Raw genomic sequence first — 24,650 nt, 5'->3', positions numbered from 1 at the left:
AAAAAGACTAGGATAGAGGAGGAAGAACAGTTAAAAAGCTGGGTCTTGACAGATCTCTCAGGCTCCTGAGATGGTAAGTGCAGGGAGGCAGCCCAGAAAGGAGGCGGAGGAGTCATCCAGGTGAGACAAGATGGCAGCTTGGTCAGAGTAGCAGCTCCAGCTGCTGGTTGGGATTCTCAGTGTATTTTCTTGTTTTATTTTTAAACCTTGATATAATTTTAAGGAAGGCAAGGAAGGAACGCAGTTTGGATTGGAGAGCTAGAACAGAGATAAAGAGCTAGAAATAGTGTAGACAGGCTTGGGGTGTAGTTAGGAGCTAAAAATGAGCAGAGCATAGGTGATAACACAAGGTATGATGGCAAATGTGTTGGTCAGCTTTGTGTCACTATGACCAAAACACCTGACAAGAATAACTTAAAGGAAGGAAAGATTACTTTGGCTCACAGTTTTAGCAGTTTAGTCCATGGTTGGCCCCTCTCTCCCATGATGTTCTAGGTGGGGGAGGGCCCCTCTCTCCCATGATGGTCTAGGTGGGGGAGGGCCCCTTTCTCCCATGATGGTCTAGGTGGGGGAGAGGCTCTCTCCATTGCTCTATGCCCACAGTGAGACAGAATATCACCGCACAAGGGTGTGGAGGAGGAGTACAGCTCCTTTCATGGCAGCCAGGAAGCAGAGAGAGAGAAGAGGGGAAGAGAAAAGGACTGCAGGGGAAAATAGCCCTTCCAGGGCACACCCCCAGTGACCCACCTCCTTCTGTCACAGCCCACCTGCCTATTGTCACTACCCAGCCCTTTCAAACCAAGATGAACTGATTAGGTTGCAGTCCTCAAAACCCAATCATTTTACCTCTGAGTATTCCCACAGTAATACAGGAGTTTTGGGGGGACACCTCATATCTAAACTGTGATAGCAAGGTACAAAAATGGATCAAGGATGATTTTAAGTTTCAGGTTTAGGCAACTGGGCAGACAGGAGAATCAGGAATAAATGGGATTTGGGGACAGGTGGGAGTGGGGAAGAGCACATGCCACTTTGAACTTTGTTAAGCTCAAGTGCCTTTGGCCACTCAAGTAGAGATGTTGATAGGTAGCTGAGCTGGGGCTGGACATCAAAGCACAGGTGTGCACTAATTGTAGAAGTGCAGGCTTCATATTCTCAGAGACTGAGCCAAAGCCATGGGCATGGAGGTGTTCGACCAGTGGAGCTCGAGGGCTGTAATAACCTGGGTAACCTCAGGTAATGTGAGCACCCAGCAGCATCCAATCTTATTAATGAGGGGAAAGGCAGACCAGAGCAAGACCAAGCGTCAGTAGAAAGTGAGGACACCTGTTAAGGAGTCTGTCTGTGAAGGTAACAGAACCTGTAGTGGGAAGGAAAAGGAGTTGGGTAGATGGATGGAAGTGGTTGGATAGATGATCCTCCTCCTCCTAGCTGGGGTTCCTTCCTCTAATTTTCTCTCCCCTCTCCTTTATTTTCCAAATTCATTCCACATAAGTCTCCTGATACCTGTAAAATACTAGAAGTACTTCTAAAACAAGGGCACAGTCCCTTCCAGAAACAACTTTCTGCCATTTTATTTCCTCCACTATGTCCCAGTGCATAGGCCTCTAGAGCTGCCGGTTCCTGAAGGAAAAAAACATTCTATGAGGCTCTGCTGGAGCTCACTCCCAACGTACTCATTCTTTTCAACTCGCTGGTTAGGCCATTCCCCACTGACAAGAGAGAATCCAGATGGCACTAAATAAAGAGGTGCTGCACACATATCCCTTGCTAGTTATTCCACAACTGTTAAGAACATTGATTTTCAGAGAAGTGTTATGACAAAGTAGAAGAAAATGCTCAAGTTAAAAATGCATTAAAGAAAAAAAATAACAAAGAAAATGCTGGAGTTGAAAAACAAATGACAATTCACTAGCTGTGTCCTGACCCTTTGCAAAAGGGAAAGCTCTTAAACTGTCTACAGCATTATCTCTGGGTGCTGAGAATACAGGTGATTTGTATTTTTTCTTTATATTGTTCTAATATTTTCCAATATTCTGAAATGAACACATAGAGCTCTCATAAATAATTAAAGATGAATACCATTGAAGTCCAAACTAGTCACTAAAGAATTTTTTGAACATGTGCCTCTCATGCTGTACATGCAGAAGCCACCAGGAAAGCAGAAGCAACCGTGCCGGTGCCCAGAGTTGGCTGCCCCATGGATATGTTGGCCTGACTGACCAGCATCCACTCTCCCGCCTCCGAGCAGCACTCTAATTTCGCTTTGAGGAAACCATCTTTCACTGACCCTGGATTTCAGTCAGACTCATGGCCTGGGTTTAGCCAGTCAGCCACCGCATTCCTTGGCTGGAGGACTGCCTGTGACCCAGCAGGACAAGGGGAGAACAAGAAAACACTAAGAACCAGGCAGGAGTGACTGGAAGAGGCCCTCCGTCTTGAGATGGCCTACGTGGGGGAGGGTCCCTCTCTCCCATGATGGTCTAGGTAGGGGAGGGCCTGTCTGTCTCATGATGGCCTAGGTGAGGGAGGACCTTTCTCTCCCATGATGGTCTAGGTGAGGGAGGGGGCCCCACCATCTCCCACAATGGCCTAAGTGGATGATGACCCTTTTTTCATGAGATGATCTAAGCGTGGTGACTCATGAGCACAATAGTGGATATCCATGCAGAGCATGTTGATCAATCCACAAAGAGCAAGACAAAACCTTGAGAATTTCTGAATCAAACTGAACCCACAGCTGTTCTTCTGTTCTTTAATGGATGGAACAAATAAACTGTGTTTAGCTTAAGTTGACTTTAACTTGTTTGATTTCTTGCACGCAGCATATTTCTCAATTCTTCTTCCCTAACAGAGTATTTGTACATACACCAACTCTATGACCAAAGTCATAACTGTTCTCTAAGAGAGTTGTGAGGGCAGGACTCTGAACCCAACAGAGCAACTGGTTCCACTGAGGAGCACAGGAAATGCTTCGGGTATGAGCTGGGCCTTGGAGAGTCAGGGAAGGGAATTCCTGGCAGAAGGACTAGCATAGGCAAAGGTAGAGAAGTATGCTTTGCAGTGTGTCCAACAAATGCCACTGCTGACTGCCCCTGGGTCCTTGAGCTCTTGGCAAGGGGATGATTAAAAGGGGACTCTGGGGATAGATTCTGAAATGCATTCTAAGATGTTTACATGTGAATCTATAAAGAAATCATGGGGTTGAGTAGTGATGAGCGTTTTGTGGTGGAAACATTGATGGGGCAACAGAAAGGGATTGGAGTGGGAAACCATCTCCCTTGTCTTTGTTTACACTGCATTCTCCCAGCACCAGCCCTTCTAACTCACTCTTTCCAGGAAGCATTTCATTCATCCTTATATCTCATGCTCATACAGTAGAGGTCTCAATAATGTTTGCTAAATAAATAAGCGAGGAAAAAAGAACAGCCTACCTATTCTTAAGTGAAACCTACTTCAAAAGCCCTCCAGCTCACATCAATCCCCCTCACATCCTGACCTTATATTCATCCCCACTTCTTTGGCCTGCTTTCCCGATTTGCTCATTCCAAGGTACATATGAGTGCTCTGCATTGTTACTTAACTATTTCATGCAATTCCCTGTTCTGATGTTTATTTCAGAAAAATCACTGAGAAAGGAACCATGTCTACCCTTACAGTCAGGCTGGATTTGGGGTTGACACAGAAATCTACCTGTCTCAGCTCTAGGCTTCATCTGTGACTTCTAGGGCCTAAATGCTACAACATTGTAATTTAACTTAGCAAGATGTTGAGCATCAAATGTCAAACTTATTAAACATACTACTACTCTCTTTACCTTGCATCACATACAAGCATGGGCAAGGCAAGGCGAGGGGCCCACAGAGCTGTTCTTGGTTTCTTCTCAGGCTTTTCTATTTAAGAAGCATCAGTATCACCCATACATACATACTCTCTTTACCTTGTTTATCTAAATCTGCTTAATTTATAGCAAAATAATAATGAATACTAGGAATGACATGTTTAGTGCACAGTCAGGCCCTGCTTTATTATGTTACCCAGCCATCTGTGACCTTTCATTAGAGGCATTTGGGAATCTAGCTCTGAATCACTGCTGAATGACAATAGCAATGCAAAAAAATAGTCCTGTGGCTTTAAGAGCCTTGCTGCGCTCAGATATTGAATCCATTTTTCTTTAATGGTAAACTACAATGGTCAAGTGCTGGCTCTATGTACAAGATAAACTTCCTAGACAATACTCCAGACAATTCTGTGACGATATGCACAGGTTAAGCAAAAACTGATGCTGCTATGATTGTACACACACACCCAAACATAATATGAATTAAGACCTTCTAACAGAGTGCCCTGAAATGCTATCAGAATTCTACATTTAGTGGAAAGGCTGATGGCACTTCTCTTTTCTCTTTTTGGTCTATCACACAACAGAGTGTCATGACAAGCATGGACTGTCTCTTGATTCCCAAGGAAAGGGATTCTATTTTTTAATAGTGGTTACTGAAGCATCACATACAAGCATGGGCAAGGCAAGGCGAGGGGCCCACAGAGCTGTTCTTGGTTTCTTCTCAGGCTTTTCTATTTAAGAAGCATCAGTATCGCCCAAATTATGCTCCTGATCTCTATTACCATTCTGATTACCCAAATTCTTGACAACTGGTATGTCATTCCGTTTCTTTCTGCTGCTGAGTTCTGCAACCAGAGATGGAAAATGCCAATTTGCTACCTGGAACTTATTTCAATGCTAGCACAGCTCACAAATCTAAAATCCCACCTGTCTGAAAGGCAGATCACAAACGAATTGCAGAGGTAACGGCAATTCTTCCCATATGTTATTTTCCACCCACAATAACCACGAAAGCTAATACTTAGCAAGCTGGCGTCTCTCAGGAAAAGCAAATTAAAGCTTAATCTTTCCTTCCTGGTTCCACACGCCAATGTTTGAGACCTGGGTTGTTGGTTTAACTTCCCTCTTCCCTACAGGCGCTTCGATGATATCAGGGCCTTGCATTCGCACCGGTTTGGGGTCCTAACTCTCGGCAAGGGGTGACAGTTGTCCAAGGTGCTGGGGATCCAGGAAGGACAGCAGCTCCCGGTTAACGTTTGGGAGAAGATAAAGACTAGATGGGAGGCAGCTGGGATGCCCACGCCCGAGCCAAGCTTCTCCTATCCCACATCATTTCACCAGGCAACTCTCGCTATTGCGCGACAAACATCCATAACCCACGCACAGCGAACAGCCCGGCAAGCCCAGGGACCCTTTGGGCAGTGCCAGCGCGGCCCTCCCGCGGCGGGAGCAGGTGCCGGGCGCCCTCCCCGCCCGCGGCTCGGCGCGCTTACCCAGGGCCCAGGTGCAGCTCTCCTTGATGGCTTTGTACTTGCTCCCGGACGCTTCCCTCTGCAGCTTCCTCAAGATCTCTTCCATCTTGACCTTCCCGGGGCCGGGCCGCCGACAGGGAGAGAACGTTGGCCAGCCGGGCCGGGGACGCAGCCGCCGCTGCCTGGTCCTGGGCGCCTAGGCGGCCACTGCGCTCGTCCCCAGCCCGCTGATGAATCACGCCCGCTCCATGCCGCGGGCCACGTCAGTCCCACCGCCCCGCCCCGGCGCCCCGCCCGCCCGCCAGGGTCAGGTGCGCTCCGCTCCGCGCCGCGGCGGCGGTGGCGATGGTGGCGATGGTGGCGGCTGCTGCGGGCCGGGGCCGGAGGCTGGAGGCCGCGGCCACTGACCCAGCGGTGTAGGCGGACAGGGACTCCAAGGCTTCGCGGAAAGGTGGAGGCGGACGTCCGGAGCTGGTTTGCCCGCCGGGCGGGAGCCAGGCTCAGCTCCTGAGAGCTCCTAGTCGGCTGCGGGCAGCAGACAGGGAGGGGCCTCGGTCCTGGCCTCCCACACGCGCCGACGGCTGCTTTGGGCTGAGCTGGGGTGGCCCAGCCCCGACCCCCGACTCCGCAATGCCGTGCAGGCGCCGCGCCTGCTGCATCCCTGAGTCCTCACCAGAAAATATGTGCATTCACTCAGTGGTGAACAGCCCTCTGGGCCACCACCTGTGTCACGCTGGGAGCCAGGCCGGGGGATGCCACCGTGAACAGGCTGTGTGCTCCTGCCTGCAGGGAGCTTAGGGCCTTCAACAGATGAATGTATACAGAAAAGTTACACAGGGTACTTTCAAAATTTGAGGCCCTGACTCATGCAGGCTAAATGGCTCCAATGAGAACCCCCTCTCTCAGAGGGAATATTTTCAGCCCAAGAGTGGCAGGGAAGAGGAGGAAAGAAATTTTTAAAAGGCCTTTGCATTCAGGACTGTTTGGGTACAGCTCTTGTTGGCTGCAAGTCACCTGCCTCCCTGGGCCTGGTTTCATGTCCACGTACTGGGCATTAGACTGTAACACCACACACAGCCGCTCACTGGGTTGGAGTCCCAGCACCACATATAAATGAGCAAATAAAGTAAAGGTCCATCAACTACTAAAAAATTTTTTTTAAAAAAGAAAGAAATGTAACTGTAGTGGTAGTGAGGATGATGGACTGCAGAGAAGAGGTAGATTAGCACCTGGGAGAACAGTAGGAACATTTGCAGCAATCTAGGAAAAAAAAAATAAAGCCTTTTGTAAGTGGGAAGAAAATATAAGAGACATTTAGGGCATAGAAGCAATAAATAGCATTTAATGGAGGAGTGGTGGTAACATAAGAGACAATTTCCAGTTTCCTTGTTTAAGACATTGGGGGGACAGTTGCCTCATTCTCTAGGTTAAAGAAGAGAGAAGGAAAAGAAGAGTTTGGAATAGGGGGAGTTTATGAGTTCAGTTTTGAACATGGTCGGGTTGAAATGAAAATGAGGTACCTCTGGGGTATTTTACTTATGGGTAGGAACTCAGGATGGGGGTCTGTGATGGAAAGGAGGAATTTAAAGTCATTAAGCATATAGCATTGTTGATGCCTAGGGTTTGGTTGCTGTGAGTAGGAGGACACTAGCCTTCAAGTGAGGGGCAGAGGAGTAAATACCTGAGGAGGCTAGAAGGAAGTCAGAAATCCAAGGACTGGGAGAGTAGCCAGGGAAGGGAGTGCCAAAGTGCCAAAGCAGGGTGTCCAGAAGACAGGGGATACTGTAAGTCCTGGGAACTGAGGAGGCAAAACTTGCAAATTCACAGTTTCCCCAAATCCCTTTAACTATCACCCACACAGCCAATGAAGCCATCATTTGAAGAAAGGTTTTCAGTGAAAAAAATAAATAAATAAAAAGTCAAACACTATAGCACATAGTATACTAATGTTAAATCACATTTTGGGGGACTGGGGTGTGGCTCAATAGTAGAGCTCTTGCCTAGGATGTGTGAGGTACTGGGTTTGATTCTCAGCACTGCATATAAATAAGTAAGGTAAAGGTCCATTGACAACTAAAAAAAAATTTTTTTAATTGCATGTTAATTATTCAGAAAAACACATCCATCACAACTATATCATATATCAAAATACATTACAAATCTATTAAAAAGTTAGATTTAAATGCTAAGCCACAAAAGGTTTAGAAGAAAATGTAAGTGAATACACTTATCTTAGTGCATTAAGATTTCTATCAAACCAGCTAGGGCAGAAACTGAAGAGGGTTGGGGCGCGGAGCAGGGAAGGAGTATGGAGGAAAAGGGAGAGAAAAGAAAAAAGAAATTTCAATAGATTTGGCAAGTTAAAGACTTTAAGCCAAAAGTTTCATACAAAATTAATAAGCAAATTAAAGGAAGAAAGAGGAAAGTTCTTTTAATTTTATATAGACTTATATTTTTTAGTCCATTTAAAATTATTTATTATTTTTATAATTAAAATCACAAGTTTACTTAACCTTCAAACCAGGAAATATTTATGATAATGTCAGAGATAAAGGTTTAAACAGCTTTTCCAAACTGCTATTTTTTTTAAAAAAATGCTGTCCCAGTGGTTTAGGAGGCTGAGGCAGGAGGACTGCAAGTTTAAAACTAGCATCAGCAACGTAGCAAGACCCTGTCACAAAATAAAATATATATAAAAAAGGCTGGGATGTGGCTCAGTGATTAAGTACCCCTGGGTTCAATCCCTGACTTAAAAAAAAAAAGGAAGAAAAAAAGAAAGGGAAAAAAGTCAATGACGAATAAAATGATTAACCTATATAAAAAAAAAACTCTACAAGCAGCTGCTACTCAAAAGAACACCAACTTTTAAAAAAATTTTTTTTAGTTGTAGATGGACACACCGTGTCTTTATTTATTTTTATGTGGTGCAGAGGATCAAACCTCACCACTGAGCTAGAGCCCCAGCCCCAAGAGCACAAACTTTTAAGTAAGTTGCTATTTTTATTAGTCAATTTGACCAAATGCTATTTTTAAAATGGTTTTATTAGTACATTATAGTTCTATGTAATATGGGGTTCGTTTTGGCATCATCATTCATGCATGGGATATAATTTGCTCCACCTCAGTCCCCAGTGCTTCCTCTTTGCCATCCTCTCCTTCTCCCAGCTTCCCTTCCTCTGCTCTACTTGTCCTTCTTTCTATCCATTGCTTTATTTTTTTAAAAAAAAAAAACTTTTTAAAAATATTCTTTTAGTTGTAGTGGACCCAATATCTTTATTTATTTATTTTTATTGTGGTGCTGAGGATTGGACCCAGTGCCTCACACGGGCGAGGCAGGTGCTCTACCACTGAGCTACAGCCCCAGCCTTTATTGCTTTATTTTAATTGGTGCTTTATAACTGTTATTCTTCATGCCATTGTTAGTAAGGAGCTGTCAATAAGGTCCTCTCATGTCTTGGGTGCTGGTGGGACTGTAGTCATCACATTCCTGGAAGGACTCTGGATGGTGTTGGCCCAGTTATTCCCTCTTATGAGAATTCATCCTAAGGAAGTGATTATTGAAATGAATGAAGATTTTTGTACAAGCATTTCAACGTTTCTTTTAATTACAAACAAATGAAAACTACCCGCATGTCCATCAACAGGGAAATGGAGAGATAACTTGTGAGGTATCCACAGAGCAGGATACTATATAGCTTTAGTATAATGGAACAGACAGATACTGACTGATATAAAAAAACAGTTTCTACTATATGCAGTAATAAGCAAATTGTGAATTGCTATGTACTTCCATACACTAAACCACCCCAATTTTATTATTCAAATATTTGACATAGATATACACACAAATTTAAAATACATACATCTATATAAAGCTGAAATACATAAAAATATTAACAGTGATGATCTCCAGTGAAGCTATGGGTAAGTTTATTTTTCATTAAACAGTTTTACTTTTATAATTACAAAAATGTTACTTTTTTAAAGGTGGTATAAAAAGGAGATTCAAAGTCAGCAAACACATGAACGGTCACAGAAAGGACAAAGGTAGACACAAGGAAGGATGGAGTGGATATGAGAGATGGGTTAGGTTCCTGGGGCAAGAGCCCGGCTACAGAGGACAAAGAGCAGGTGGAATCACATGAATAAATATCCCACTGCTGAGGTTGGCTATAAAGGAAAGTGAACACCTTCGAACATTTTCCCTACAACTCACAGTAGAAAACATGCTTTGTATTGCTATCCAGTATACACATATGTACATATGTAGGTTAAAAACTGAAACAAAAGTTTTATTTATAAAGCAATACTTACTATGTATCATAAGGGTTACTATTACTGCAGTCACATTTGCCTATTCCTAAATTCATTCCAGGCTGGGGTATGAGGACAATGTTACATGTATATTCACGGTGATTTATATTTAATGCCTATTCTTTTCCATGTTTTTAGTTTTGTTGCTTAAAAATTCTGGCTAACACATTTAAGTTTCTGTGGATATTATTAATGACAATAAACTATTCATCAATAAGAATTCTCTAACCTTAATCCAAAATGATGATAAATTTATAATCACATTTCAATGTATTCAAAGAAAGTAGCAGTTATTAGCTTTCTCCTTTCGGCATCAGTGTGTATGTGTAGGTGAAGTTGGGGCTTGAACACAGGGCCTGGTGCATGCTAGGCAAATGCTCTACCACTGAGCTACATCCCCCGCCTGGACGTTGACTTTAACTCAACTATAGATTTTTCAGGATTTTGGAAAACAAATGGGTCATTTATCAAAATGCCTTCCATAATATTTCATTTTTATTTTTTGGAAATGATTAAACTTTGAAGTAGAGACTTGTAGTATGATTATTCTCTTTAATTATACGCCACTATTTAATACTGTTTTCTTCACGTGTTGCAAAATGTTGATGATACATAGTGACTGTGGTGATTATTTTAAATGTATTTTGTAACTTTTGCATATATCTAACATCTTGCAGTATATATTATTTTATCCCTATAAATCCAAATTCAGTTCGTTAACAATGTCAACAATAGGAGTTCTTGTGCTAACTTTTGCTATCTTCCAAATGTGAATCAAATGAGATTGCTTTTGCAACAGAAAAGTGTGGCTCCCATTCCTGAGCTCATATAACTTAGTACTTTGCTTGTAGAAGCCCGCCCTTCACTATGATATCATGTATATGTAAGTTAGTGAAATGGAAATGCTTAGCTGCTCTAACAAAGACCCAACAAGACAGTGGTTTACACTGATTTCTAACTTAAACTAAGATCCAAGTGGTGTAGGTTGGTGCAGAGGTCCCGGAGCTCATTCCAGGAATGTGCTGCTTGCATGTTACTGCTTCGCCATCCCACAGGGAGTTATTCTCATCTGTGTGACCTGAATGGGCTCTAGGCACATAGAGAAATCCACGCCTCAGAGCCCAAGTCACATAAATTCCTTCTTCCATCGTCTTCTATTGAAGACAGAGTTGCAGAAATCTGCCTGTGTATGACAATCTATCCCAGTCTCCCAGAGTCCAGCCACAGTTCTGTTTCTATGGCAAAGGGAGGAGGGCTTGGCCAGACACTACCAATCGCAGCCATAGCTCCAATGTTGGAACAAGACATACAGAAAAGTGAAAATTTCCTTAAATTGTTTGTTTATCATTACTCTCATTTTCAAGTTTAGGAGGATTGGTAGAATCCTTAGAACACCAAAATCTAGAACGTATGAAACATGGGTTCTGAATAATAATATCAATAGTAGTTTCTAAGAATACTTTTAATTACCCTACTATGTTTTATGGTTATGTTTACTTCTTAACAAATTTGCAATTCTATTACAATTTTCCAGCTGAATCTGTTTTTCATATAATGTGTTTTCCAATTCTATTAAATTACTTAACCAATTATGTGCTAGATTAAATATGAACAACACAAAAATGCTTTATAAAAGTCATCATGTCCTATATATTTTGCATAAAGTGAACATGTTACTCCCTTGAAATATTAGTGCTCTTTTTTTAATATGCAGTGTTTCACAAATTTGCATGGCATCCTTGCACAGGGGCCATGCTAATTTTCTCTTTATTGTTCCAGTTTTAGTATATGTGCTGCTGAAGCAAGCACAATATTAGTGCTCTGAAGTAGCCTCACACCATCTGTGTCTGCCTAATAAGTATTAATTCAATTCTATATGTCCTGTAGAACTATAAATCTGTTAAGACTACGTTATCACTAGAAATCTAGTTGTAAATTTCATAGCTGATTTATCAAGAATCATATTCATCGCATCCATGTGTGCAGAGAATAATTTTTTTCAGCAAGTACTTAAGCAATTTTCTCTTTCACAACACACACATATGCAATTAGAATATGAAATGATGCTTTCATTAACCAATATGAAATTTTATTTTGATGAAGTTATATCTTTTTTTTTCCTTTCTTTGAAAATATTTGAGGGCCTTATCAACAAGTTTTGCTTGCTGTAGTTCCAAGGGAGGGGGGAATTGGGGAGATCTCAAGTTTTCATATGAAAGAATATTAGAAGAAACATTTTTTTCTTGTGTTGTCACTGTATACACGTCCAGATCTGGCAATTCAAACAGAACAGATTTCTGTGATTTCTACATCTTTATTTCTTCTAATAATGAATTCTTCTTAATAACACTTTGTATAAATTTGATTAACATGTATAGTTATCACAGTTAAACACTTGTAAAAATTGTACCTCATACAAAACAAAACAAAACCCACATTGAAAGTTGTTAACTCATAGCCAAATCTTGGTGGAAAGTCTTGCTACCTTTGCCAACAGAGGATAAATTTCTTTTAAACTTCATTTCCCAATTAACTTTAAAGTATAATGACATAAAATTAAACCATAAAATATGAACTTTCCTGATACAATTATGATCCGATCTCAAACATCAGATGGGCCACCAGTGAGCAGGAGAGTAAATGGCTGGCTGGTTCCCAGTCAACACAGACCCTCATTACACCCTTGTCACTAGCTGTCACTCAACTTAATTGTCTGGAGTATTTTCCACAACCTGGAAAGTTCTTGTTTAGAATATATGTGTTGCACATATTTGTAGGTTTCATACTACTATATCTAAATATATATTTTGGTGAACATTCAATTATTTTACAATACACTAATAGAGGCATGAAATTTGAAAAGCATCAGATTAGAGGGAGATTTGAGTCTAAAGAGTCTCTTGATGGGGAATATGTCCAGTGAGGAAAAAAAGAGGGAGAGAGAGACAAGAAAGCAGAGGCTGAAGAAGTGGGAGGAAGCCAGCCTAATGGTGAAATAAGTGTCCTATGGAGACGAGAAGATGGCATCTAGGTACAGATGGTCATTGCCCAGGCAGGCATGAAGGCCAATCTACAGACAGGAGGGAAAAGTAGAAGGCTGGTTTGTGACTTGGTTTACCTTATTGATGTGGGAATAGAAATTTGTGGCAGCTGCACCTGGTGACTTTTGTTTTTCTCATAAAACATGAAGTCATGCATTGAGTGTAAATGAAATGAATAGATGACAACTCCCACATTTGGAAATGGAAAGACGGGTGTCTGAAGATGCAAAGAAGTTTGCTCTTCAGTGTTGAGGACTTGACTAATTCCCTATTTATGAACACTTAGGAAGCAGTCCTGATTCAGAGTTTCTAAATCTGATGACAACTAGTGGATTTGCTAGTGCTTTGGAAATTGGCCACCTTGGTTCATCCAGATCAACTCTCCCTTTTAAGTTCTTTTTTTTCCTACCTGATACTCAAATAATAGATCTTTTAACTTACTTTTATGCCTAATTCACAGTGTGCTAAAGAAACTTGTTTGTAATGTGAAGTGTTTTTTTTCCCAAATATGTACCAGTATAATCTGAAAATACAATAAGCATAATTTTGGATTAAATTCAGCTTTGTATTAAATTTAGAATAAAAGAAAAAATTAATTTGAAGGTTGTTTATGAAATCATTAATGATACTGAGCATTTAGAAAAGTAAATGATTATAAATAATGTTTTAAGAAATGTATAAAATATGATGCAACCCCCCCACCACCACCACCACCTTTGTTTTGTACTAGGGCTTGAATCCAGGGGCACTTAACTTCCTGAGTAGCTGGGATTACAGGTGTGCACCAACACACTCAGGTGATAAAACCCTACTTAGAAACAAAAAAACAATATCCACAAAACAGATAAAATTTAAAAGCAATTTTCTATTTTACTGATAATTAATATGCACTTAAATATGATACAATTTGATGTTTTCTTCTGGCTATTGTACAACAGTTTGTGTCAGAACAACATTACTGTTAAAAGCAAGTATAAGACCAAACTTAAGAATTAAAAGCAAGAACATCAAAACAAACAGGGTAGGGCTGGGGTTGTGGCTCAGCGGTAGAACACTCACTTAGCACATGTGAGGCCCTGGGTTTGATCCTCAATACCACACAAAAATAAATAAATAGAATAAAGGTATTGTGCCCAACTACAACTAAAAAATAAATATTGAAAAACAAACAAACAGGGTGGCACGCATTTGATGGACCAAGATTTTAGAACTTAACTTCCTTTTTCTTTTGGAGTATTTGCTCATTTGCCTCATAGTACATAGAGGTCACCTATGTGATGTCATTGTCACCTAGAGATGTCAATCTCAAGGTCTGAAGAGGAAACTTGAAGATAAGAGTTATTAACATAATTAGAATTAAGGAACTATACTTTCATATATTCTGCTTCTTTTCAGTCAATGTTTTTTTACAGACAACTTTTCCTTTTTAGTTAGGCTGCTTGTCATTCCATCAGATGACTCTAGCAAACTCTATTCAATCTGTCCATATTGTTGGATTCCAGTTTGTACTATTATAAGCATGGCTTCAGTGAATTGCAATGATTATTGTATTACTTCCCTATTAGAATATCTTTCTAGAATACATTCCTACAAGTGCTGAGTCAAAAAGCAGATGCAAGTCAGGTGTGATGGTACAGGCCTGAATCCCAGCAGCTTGGAGACTGAGGCAAGGAGGATATAGAGTTCAAAGCCAGCCTCAGCAAAAGCAAGGTGCTAAGCAACTCTGTGAGACCCTGTCTCTAAATAAGATACTAAAAATAGGGTTAGAAATGTGGCTCAGTGGTTGAGTGTCCTTGAGCTCAATCCCCAGTACCCCAAAAAGAAAAAACAAAACAAAACAAAACAAAACAGATGCAATTCCAGGGTTTAACCACATATTGCCAGTCTCTACTAAAGGAATATAAGCATGTTCTTCTACCATAGTACACATGTCCGTCAGCATAAGAGTATATTTTTTGATAGTTTAAAATGTTTTCCTTTTTTATTGGCATATTATTATTATATATAATGGTGGGATTTGTTAAAATATATTCATATGTATATATATGAATATACATACATATGAATACATTTTATATTCATAGAATAAAACAGTATAATTTGATCAATTTCATTCCCAAGTACCTCCTCTTGATGTCCTTCCTATATTCCACTGGTCTCCCTTCTATTTTTTAAAGTTGTTCTAATTAGTTATACATAACAGTAGAATGCATTTTGATACATTGTGTATACAAATGGAGCACAACTTCTCATTTCTCTAGCTTTACATAGTGCAGAGTCACAACAACAGTGTAACCATACCTGAATATAGGGTAATAATGTCTCATTCTACTGTCCTTCTCATCCCCATAGCCCCACCCCTCTCCTTACTGCCCTCTGCACAGTCCTAAGTTCCTTCATTCTTCCGTGACCCCACCCCATGCTCCACTATGGATCAGCATCCACCTATCAGAGAAAACATCTGGCCTTTAGGTTTCTTTTCTTTTTTTCTTTTTCTTTTTTTTTTTTTGAGATTGACTTATTTCACTTAGCTTGATATTCTCTAGTTCCATCCGTTTACCTGCAAATTCCATAATTTCATTTTTCTTTAGGACTGTGTAATATCCCATTTTTTATATGTAGCACATTTTCTTTATCCATTCATCTGTTGAAGGGCATCTAGGTTGGTTTCATAGTTTATCTATTGTGAATTGAGCTGCTATAATATTGGTGTGTATGTGTCCCTGTAGTATGCTGATTTTAAGTCCTTTGGGTATAAATCGAGAAGTAGGATAGCTGGGTCAAATGGTGGTTCCATTACAAGTTTTCTGAGGAATCTCCATACTGCTTTCCAAAGTGATTGCACCAATTTGCAGTCCCACCAGTAATGTATGAATGAGTGTACCATTTCCTACACATCCTCACCATCACTTATTATTGCTTGTATTCTTGATAATTGCCATGGAATGAAATGAAGTAATAGAGTAGTTTTGATTTTCATTTCTCTTATTACTAGAGATAGTGAACATTTTCCATAGATTTGTTGATAGATTCTATTTCTTCTTTTGTGAAGTGTCTGTTCAGTTCCTTAACCCATTTATTGATTGGATTATTTATTTATTGGTGTTAAGTTTTTTGAGTTCTTTATATATCCTCGAGATTAGTGCTCTATCTGAAGTGCGTGTGGTAAAGATTTTTTTCCCATCCTGTAGGCTCTTTCTTCTCATTATTTATTGTTTCCTTTGCTGAGAAGAACCTTTTTATTTTGAATCCATTCCATTTATTGGTTCTTAATTTTACTTTTTGTGCTTTAGGAGTCATGTTAAGGTAACCAGGTCCTAAGGGACATGATGAAGACTTGAGCCTAATTTTTCTTCTATTAGGCCTAAGGTCTTTGTTCTAGTACCTAAATCTTTGATCCACCTTGTGTTGATTTTTGTTCAGGGTGAGAGACAGTGGTTTAATTTAATTTTACTGCATATGGATTTCCAGTTTTCCCAGCACCGTTTGTTGAAAAGGCTATCTTTTCTCCAATGTATGTTCTTTGTGCCTTTGTATGGTATGAGATAACTGTATTTATATGGGTTTTTCTCTGTGTCTTCTATTCTATACCCCTGGTCGACGTGTTATTTGTGCCAATACCATAATTTTTTGTTACTATGGCTCTGCAGTATAGTTTAAGCTCTAGTATTGTGATGCATTCTGCTTCACTCTTCTTGCTAAGGATTGGTTTGGCTATTCTGGGTTTCTTGTATTTCCAAATGAATTTCATGATTGTTTCTTCTAGTTCTATGAAGAATGTCATTGGGCTTTTAAATAGGAATTGTATTAAATCTGTATAACAGTTTGGGTAGTATGGCCATTTTGACAATATTAATTCTGCCTATCCAAGAGCATGGGAGATCTTCTCATCTTCTAAGATCTTCAATTTCTTTCTTTAGTGTTTTGTAGTTTTCATTGTAGAGGTCTTTCACCTCTTTTTAGATTGATTCCCAAATATTTTATTGTTTTTGAGGCTATTGTGAATGGGGTAGTTTTCCTAATTTCTCTTTCACAAGATTCATCACTGATGTATAAAAATACATTTAATTTATTGGTATTGATTTTATAGTCTGCTACTTTGCTGAATTCATGTATTAGTTCTAGAAGTTTTCTGGTGGATTTTTTGGATCTTCTAAGTATAGAATCTTGTCATCAGCAAATAGTTAAGTTTGAGTTCTTCTTTTCCTATTCATCTCTTTAATTTCTTTCATCTGTCTGATTGCTCTGGCTAGAGTTTCAAGAACTATGTTGAATAAAGTGGTGAAAGAGGGCATCCCTGTCTTGTTCCAGTTTTTAGAGGGAATGCTTTCAATTTTCTCCATTTAGAATGATGTTGGCCTTGTGCTTAGCATACACAGCTTTTGCAATGTTGAGTATATCCCTACTATCCCTAGGTTTTCTAGTGTTTTGAACATGAAAAGGTGCTGTATTTTGTCAAATGCTTCACTTATCTACATATATTGAGATGACCATATATGGTTGTCTTTAAGACTCGTCTTTAAGTCTTTTGATATAATAAATTGCATTTATTGATTTTCATATGTTGAACCAACCTTGCATCTCTGAGTTGATCATGGTGCACTATCTTTTTAAGATGTCTTTGCATGCAATTTGACAGAATTTTATTGAGAATTTTTGTATCTGTTTTCATCAGGGATATTGGCTTGAAGTTTTCTTTCCTTGATGTGTCCTTGGTTTTGGTATCAGGGTGATACTAGCCTCATAGAGTGAGTTTGGAAGGGTTCCTTCCTTTTCTATTTCATGGAATAATTTGAGGGGTATTGGTATTAGTTCTTCTATGAAGGTCTTGTAGAACACAGCTGAGAATCCTTCTGGTCCTGGGCTTTTCTTGGGTTGGTAGGCTTTTGATGGCATCTTCTATTTCATTGCTTGATATTAATCTGTTTAAATTGTGTATGTCCTCCTAATTCAGTTTGGGAAGATCATATGTCTCTAGAAATTTGTTGATGTCTTTGAGATTTTCTATTTTATTGGAGAGTAAATTTTCAAAATAGTTTCTAATTATCTTCTGTATTTCAATAGCGTCTGTCGTGATATTTCCTTTTTCAGCACTAATTTTAGTAATTTGAGTTTTCTCTCTCATTCTCTTCATTATCGTGGCTAAAGGTTTATCAATTTTACTTATTTATTCAAAGAAGAGGTTTTTGTTTTGTCAATTTTTTCAACTGTTTCAACTTTATTGCTTGCAGGTTTATTTTAATTACTTTCTGTCTTCTACTGCTTTTGGTGTTGATTTTTTGTTCTTTTTCCAGGGCTTTGAGATGTAATGGTAGGTCATTTATTTGTTGACGTTTTATTCTTTTAATGAATGAGCTTAATGCAATGAACTTTCCTCTTAGCACTGCCTTCATAGTGTCCCAGAGATGTTGATATGTTATATCGGTGCTCTCATTTACCTCTAAGAATTTTTTTATCTCCTCCCTGATGTCTTCTGCTATCCATTGTTCATTAAGTAGCATATTATTTAGTCTCCAGGTGTTGGAGTAGCTTCTATTTTTTTTTATTTTATCATTGATTTTTAATTTCATTCCATTATTATCTGATAGAATGCAGGATAGTATCTCTATTTTTTTTATTTGCTAAGAGTTGCTTTGTGGCATAACATATGGTCTATTTTAGGAAAGGATCCATGTGGTGCTAAGAGGGCATATTTGCTCAATGATGGATGAAATATTCTATGTATGTCCATTAAGTCTAAATCATTGATTGTATTATTGAGTTCTATAGTTTCTTTGTTTGGTTTTTGTTTGGAAGATATATCCAGTGGTGAGAGAGCTGTGTTAAAGTCACCCAATATTATTGTTTTGTGGTCTATTTGATTCTTGAAATTGAGAAGGTGCTTGATGTACATAGACACTCCCTTGTTTGAGGCATAAATATTTACAATTGTTGTGTCTTGTTGATGTATGATTCCCTTAAGCAGTATGAAATGTCCTTCTTTATCCCTTCTGATTAACTTTGGTTTGAATTCCACTTTGTCTGATACGAGGATGGAAACCCCTGCTTCTTTACACAGTTCATGTGAGTGATATATTTTTGCCCAAACTTTCACCTTCAGTCTGTGGATGTCTTTTCCTACGAGGTGAGTCTCTTGAAGAAGGCATATGGTTGGGTCTTTTTTTAAAATCCAATCTGCCAGTCTATGTCTTTTGATTACTGAGTTTAGGCAATTAACATTCAGGGTTATTATTGAGATATGATTTATAATCCTGGTCATTTTGGTTTATTTGGGGTTTTTAACTTATTTCTCCTTCAGCATAATAGTATATTAAATTTTTTCCTCATTTGTCCAAATTTTAGCTGGAATAATTAATACAACTTTTCTTTTTGCTTATAATTACACTTACAAATGAAATTGAATATCTTATTTTTAGGGTTTCCTTGCCTGCTTATGTTGTCCATTTAAAAAATGAAGACATTCTTTTTATCAATTTATAAGAGTTGTTCATATTTATTTGGGATGATAATTTTGTCATAAATATGACAATTATGTTTTTTTTTTAAAGAGAGAGAGAGAGAGAGAGAGAGAGAGAGAATTTTAATGTTTATTTTTTAGTTTTCGGTGGACACAACATCTTTGTTTGTATGTGGTGCTGAGGATCGAACCCGGGCCGCACGCATGCCAGGCGAGCGCGCTACCGCTTGAGCCACATCCCCAGCCCGACAATTATGTTTTTAAGTTTGCCATTTGTTTTTTAATTTGTTTGTGATGGACTATGTAGAAATTTTAAATTGTGTGTATGTATATGTGAGTGTGCATACGTGTGTGTGCATGCATGTGCATTATAGTTTGGTTTTTGATGTTCCCTAGAGACGTCTTGATTCCCAGGATGATGCTATTGGGAGGTGGTGGAGACTTTCAGAGGTGGGGCCTGTGAAGTGTCCTAAGTCATTAGGAGCATGTCCTTGAGTGATAGCAGAACCCTTGCCCTTCCCACTCATTTTTTCTTTTCTTCTCAACCATGGTGGGTAGTTTGGCTCTACAGCATGCTCCTTCCTGATGTGTTCCCTCACTCAAATTGGGGTCAACCCCAGTCACAGACTGGAACCTCTATAACCATGAGCCAAAATAAATCTTTTATCTTTATAAATTGATTATTTCCAGTATTGTGTTAGGATGATGGAAAGCTAACACAGTGTGTTCACTGGGTAACTTCTTCACAGCTAGGAGAGGACAGGAAGAGTGGGGAAACTGCTCAGCCACGCAAGGAAGAGGAAAATATAGGGGAGAGACAGGGTGACAGTGGTGGGGACAAAAGTAGAGAAACTCTTGGAAGAGGGAGGAAAAGTCTGAGGACACCATTCTGGGGTTTTATACTGACAAGAAATTTCCATTCTTTAGAAAGCTCTGTATTTCTCCTGATCCTTTCCCCAAGTTTTACCTCTTTAAGACCCTGCAGCAAGCCACAGGAGCTTCCACCAATGACTTGGAACTTGGAGAATCCTCTATGTGTTCTCAGAGTTTCAATTTGAAAGGAAAAATGTGATTGGATTGATTAAGGAGAACCTTACTGTGCATAGAGAAAAATACATAGGCAGTTACAAGTTACTTCCCTTGTTCAGCATCTGAATATGCATATGAGTAGGGAGGCCTTCCTTGGAGAGTTAGAGAAAGGGCTTGAGTTCATATTATACAAGCTAAGCACCGTGCATATGTTTTGTTTTGTTTTTTTCCTCCACTCTGGCTGTTAGAAGGATCTGTGATGTAAGCTTGGCCAATCAAATGTGTCCATTTGGAATTCTGATTCTACAACAAATGCCAGACAAAGGGGGGTAAATAGGTCTAGGACAACAATACTCCTATTAACACTTATATTTAACATCATATAGGCTAAAAATCTGACTCAGCACAATGATACAAGAAAAAAATAAGAGGATAAGAATTAGAAAAGGCATAAATGAAGCATTATCACTTGCAGATGATGTAATTATCTACATGGAAAATTCAAAAGAATCCACAGACAAATTGTCAATGTTAATAAGAGTTTAGCAAGATTTCTAGATGTAATATCAATATAAAAAGATAATTGGATTTCTATTCAACAAAAAAAAAATTAGTAGTGTAAAATAATATAATCAGAATAAATACAAGAAAATATGTGCAAGTTCTTTGTTCAGAATATTATCAGTCTTTATTGAAGAACTTCAAGGAAATCTAAGTATATGGAGATATATAACCTCATTTGTGTAAAGAAAGATGAATGTGGGGGAAGAAAAGCATATCTGGTGAATTTTGCAACAGGTTGGGGTTGGGGGGGCATAGAACACAAAAAGCTGAATTTAAAATTCATTTGCAAAAACAAAGATCAGTTGGGCATGGTGTCACCTGTAATCCCAGCTACTGAGGAGACAGAGGCAGGAGGATCACAGGCTTGAGGCCAGCCTGGGAAATTTAGCAAAACCTTGCCTCAAAATTAAAAATTAAAAGGAGTTGGGGATGTAGCTCAGTGGTGGAGCACTTGCCTCAAATGTGGAACACCCTGGTTTCAATCCCCAGTTGTGAAATCCAGCAAGCAAGAAACAGAGAAAGAAAGCAAGGAAGAAAGAAAAGAAAAGAGAGTGAGCAAAGGTCAAAGAGCACTTGACCATTCCTGAGGAAAAAATAGCAAGCCAGGGACATGCCCTATTAGAAATCAAGAATTGTTATCAAGCTATAGTGGTCAATACAATGTCGGATTGGCACAGGATAGACTGGCAGACCAGTGAGTCAGAATCTAGAACCCATATGCAGACTTTGACATAAATGGAAATTAATGTAGGACAGAGATAGCATTGTGGATGAGGGGAAAGGGTGTCAGTTCATTTTTTAATCAATGATAACACACAAACTATATATAAATACATATCTCCCTACTTCACACCTAGACATAAAATTAAATAAAACCCTCAGATACATAAAGATTTTGTAAAACCTTTCAATGAAAATGAAATGTTGCTATGATCTCAGAGGAAGGATTTCTTAAGCAAGACACAAAAATTAGAAAACACAATGGAAATTTGCTGCATTAAAATTAAGAAATTCAGTTCACCATGGGAAGTTAAAAGGTAATCCAACTTGGGAGAGGATATTTGGAAATACAACCTGACCAAGGGCTCACATCCTGTGTGCATGAAGAACTTCTATAAATCAACCAGGAAAAGACAGCTCAATAGAAAAATGGGTCAAAGGCATGGATGGTCATCTCACAGAAGAGCAGAAAGTGTGGCCTGTAAAACACAGAGGAAGACACTCAAATGTATCAACAATCAAGGAAACCCAACTGAGGGCCTCTCGGAGCTGCTCTGTTGCACCCCCTAGCTTGACCCAAATAATAAAGCTGGATGCTACGCAGGGACATGCTCTATTAGAAATCAAGAATTGTTATCAAGCGCTGGAGCCATGGGAAAGCTCATCCCTACCAGTGGGAATATCAATTATAGTCATTTTGGAAAAAATTTCCATTACTTAATCAAGTTGTGTATGCTCATTCTCTCTTGCTTAGAAGATTCGGCTTTTGATACAGACTCTCAATGAGTTCTTTCATAGGTGCTCCAGAAGGCATGTACATACAATTAACAGCATTGTGTACTGGGGAGAAAAAGAACCACTTTACTTCATCAACAGTAGACATAAACAGTAAGATAAATCTGGCCAGTATAGAGATATAATAAATCAGTGTAAGTGAACAAACTAGAGCTATTTCACATCAGCAGGTAATGACAGAGTCAATGAAAAGAGCATGTCACAGAGGAACACATGCAGCGTAATATCATTACCATAAAGTTCAAACACAGGCAAAATTAACATGCTTTGTGTAGTCTGGGGACACAAACATGGTAAAACTCTAAGGAAAATGCAATCCAGGAGCTTAGTTCCTCCAAGATGAGGGCAACAAGGCAGAAGTAATCAGAAGAGTGTTCAAAGGCTTCAAAATAATGGCTCAGAAGTAGCTATAGAGGTGTTGATTTTTTAATCTTTAAATTATACATACATTTTATGGGACACAATTTAATAAAGTGAAGGAGCACGGGTGGTTTGCAGTTCATTCCTACTGTAATATGATGCTAGAGGCACCTGGTTAACTAGTGCCCCACCTGGAGAAGTGACCGTGATTGTATCTCTGTTGCTTGACCTCCTTTGGATTTGACAAGTTTCCTAAGTCTAGTTTTTCAGTCTTTCTATTCAGATTGTGTGAACCAACAAATGCCTCTCCTCATTGTTGTGAAGGGAAGTAACAGGATATTTTCAATGGAAGCATACTGGAGGGTACCTACCAAGACTCGAGGTGCAGGTAGCTTCCCGTATGTAGGGATATCCAGGCTTTGATTTGAATGAGTGGAAAAGAGCAGGAGATGGGAGGGGAGGCCAAGGTCCATGTTCCCTATGTTATGCTTCTCGTGATGCCTCTTCTGCCACGTGCTTTGGTTTATCATTAGGTCCCAGCCTTTCTCCTCCCATCAAGTCTCTTTTCTTCAAATACATTAGACAAAGGTTATGTTACATTTTAACTCTTTTTATAAAATTTGTTTAATTCTTCTAATTTGTTATACATGACAGCAGAACACATTTCAATTCATAGTATACATCTAGAACACATTTTTCATGTCTCTGATTGTCCACAAAGTGGAGTCACACCATTCATGAATGTCATTGACTGCTGTTTTCTTGAAACCACACTCTTTTATTGGATTCTACTAAACCACATTTGCCTTATTTGTTTCTTCTTCCTCTTCCTCCTCTTCTTCTTCCTTTTTTTTTTTTAAAAAAAACTGTACTTTATTAGTTTTTGTTGTCTGATTTTCTCTTCTCTGCTCAAACTTGAAACATTATGTAACTTGACACCTCAATCCTAGCCTGGTCCCCTAACCCTTGTCTCAGCTTTCCACCTTACATAGGTGATCACACATACTTTCAGAGCCTTTGAGATTGTCACTGTGCTGATCACTCTCCATCTCAGGCATCTCTTCCAGGTGCAATTAGCTTAGGAGCCAAAAAGGAAGAAAACATGTTTTGCCACATGTCCAATGACTAACATGGTGCTTGGTACATAGTGATTATTCAATTGAAAAATATATGCGAATGATTAAGTGAACAATTATATTTCTATCTTGATGTTCTTGTTAGTTATTCTACATTGTATTTAAACCTGATTTTTTTTTCATTTTCTGTGGGAAAAGTAAGCTATTTAAACTGTTCTCGAGGGTGGATATACTTTTAGACACAGAGTCACATTTTGATGGGTGCCCAAAGTGGAGAATTCTAATGCTGGGCCTGCTTTTCAGAGAAGAAACTTTTGATCCCAGGAGTGGAAGAAAACGAAAATTTCTATTGAACCATAAAATTATCCTGTTATCTTCTCTGGAACACTGCTCTGACCTACTTTTGTCACACATGGATATTTATTCTGCAAAAATTGTTCTAGCAAACACCAAAGAGACTTTTAGGGAAATTTAGAAGTGAGAAAGATTGAATGTTTCCCTCTGTAATTCAGTTATAGTTTGATTTAGGAAGAAAAATATGAACATTGTTTTCAAGCAAAGACCATGTCCCTCAGAAATTTAGGTTTTGGTACACAAGTAGAAGTAGAAGGGAATCTATAGTCCATGGGTTTGAAGGGAAAAGCAATCCTGCTTGCCTTTATGGGAGAACTCCCTTGAGATAGCTTCAGGCATGCCCAGAAAGAATCGGTTCCCTTTTCATCCTTACAATTGAACTGGCCTTTAATATTAAAGATAAAATGCTCATTTGATTGAATATTCATCAAATGAAAAGCAAAAATCAAATTATTATAGCTATTAATGTTCACTCTACAGATAACCTCCAACCTCAAAAAAAAAAAAAGCATTTTATTACATCTCTGTATGGGAGTGTTGTAAGTGGTCATAATATTCTCAGGCAAACACAGAATCTAATTTAATCCATCATAGGGCTGCATATTCCTGAGTGCAGTTCTTATT

General features: G+C 39.1%; 1 protein-coding gene across 2 annotated transcripts in view; it reads right to left on the bottom strand.

Annotated features, from left to right (window-relative positions):
• ARFGEF3 (ARFGEF family member 3) overlaps positions 1 to 5,710 on the bottom strand; it is a 157,475-nt gene extending 151,765 nt beyond the window's left edge. For both annotated transcript variants that reach the window (XM_081296143.1, XM_081296144.1), the window contains exon 1: positions 5,338 to 5,710. In XM_081296143.1, coding sequence (XP_081152269.1) covers positions 5,338 to 5,422 — 85 coding nt within the window. In that variant the 5' untranslated portion in view covers positions 5,423 to 5,710. The remainder of the gene's footprint in view (positions 1 to 5,337) is intronic.
• Positions 5,711 to 24,650: the final 18,940 nt, after the last annotated feature.

The sequence above is a fragment of the Spermophilus citellus genome (genome assembly GCF_964194105.1).
Source record: "Spermophilus citellus genome assembly, chromosome: 5".
NCBI lineage: Eukaryota > Metazoa > Chordata > Mammalia > Rodentia > Sciuridae > Spermophilus > Spermophilus citellus.
The sequence above is the reverse complement of the archived record's forward strand: the minus strand, read 5'-3'. Positions and strand labels throughout refer to the sequence as shown.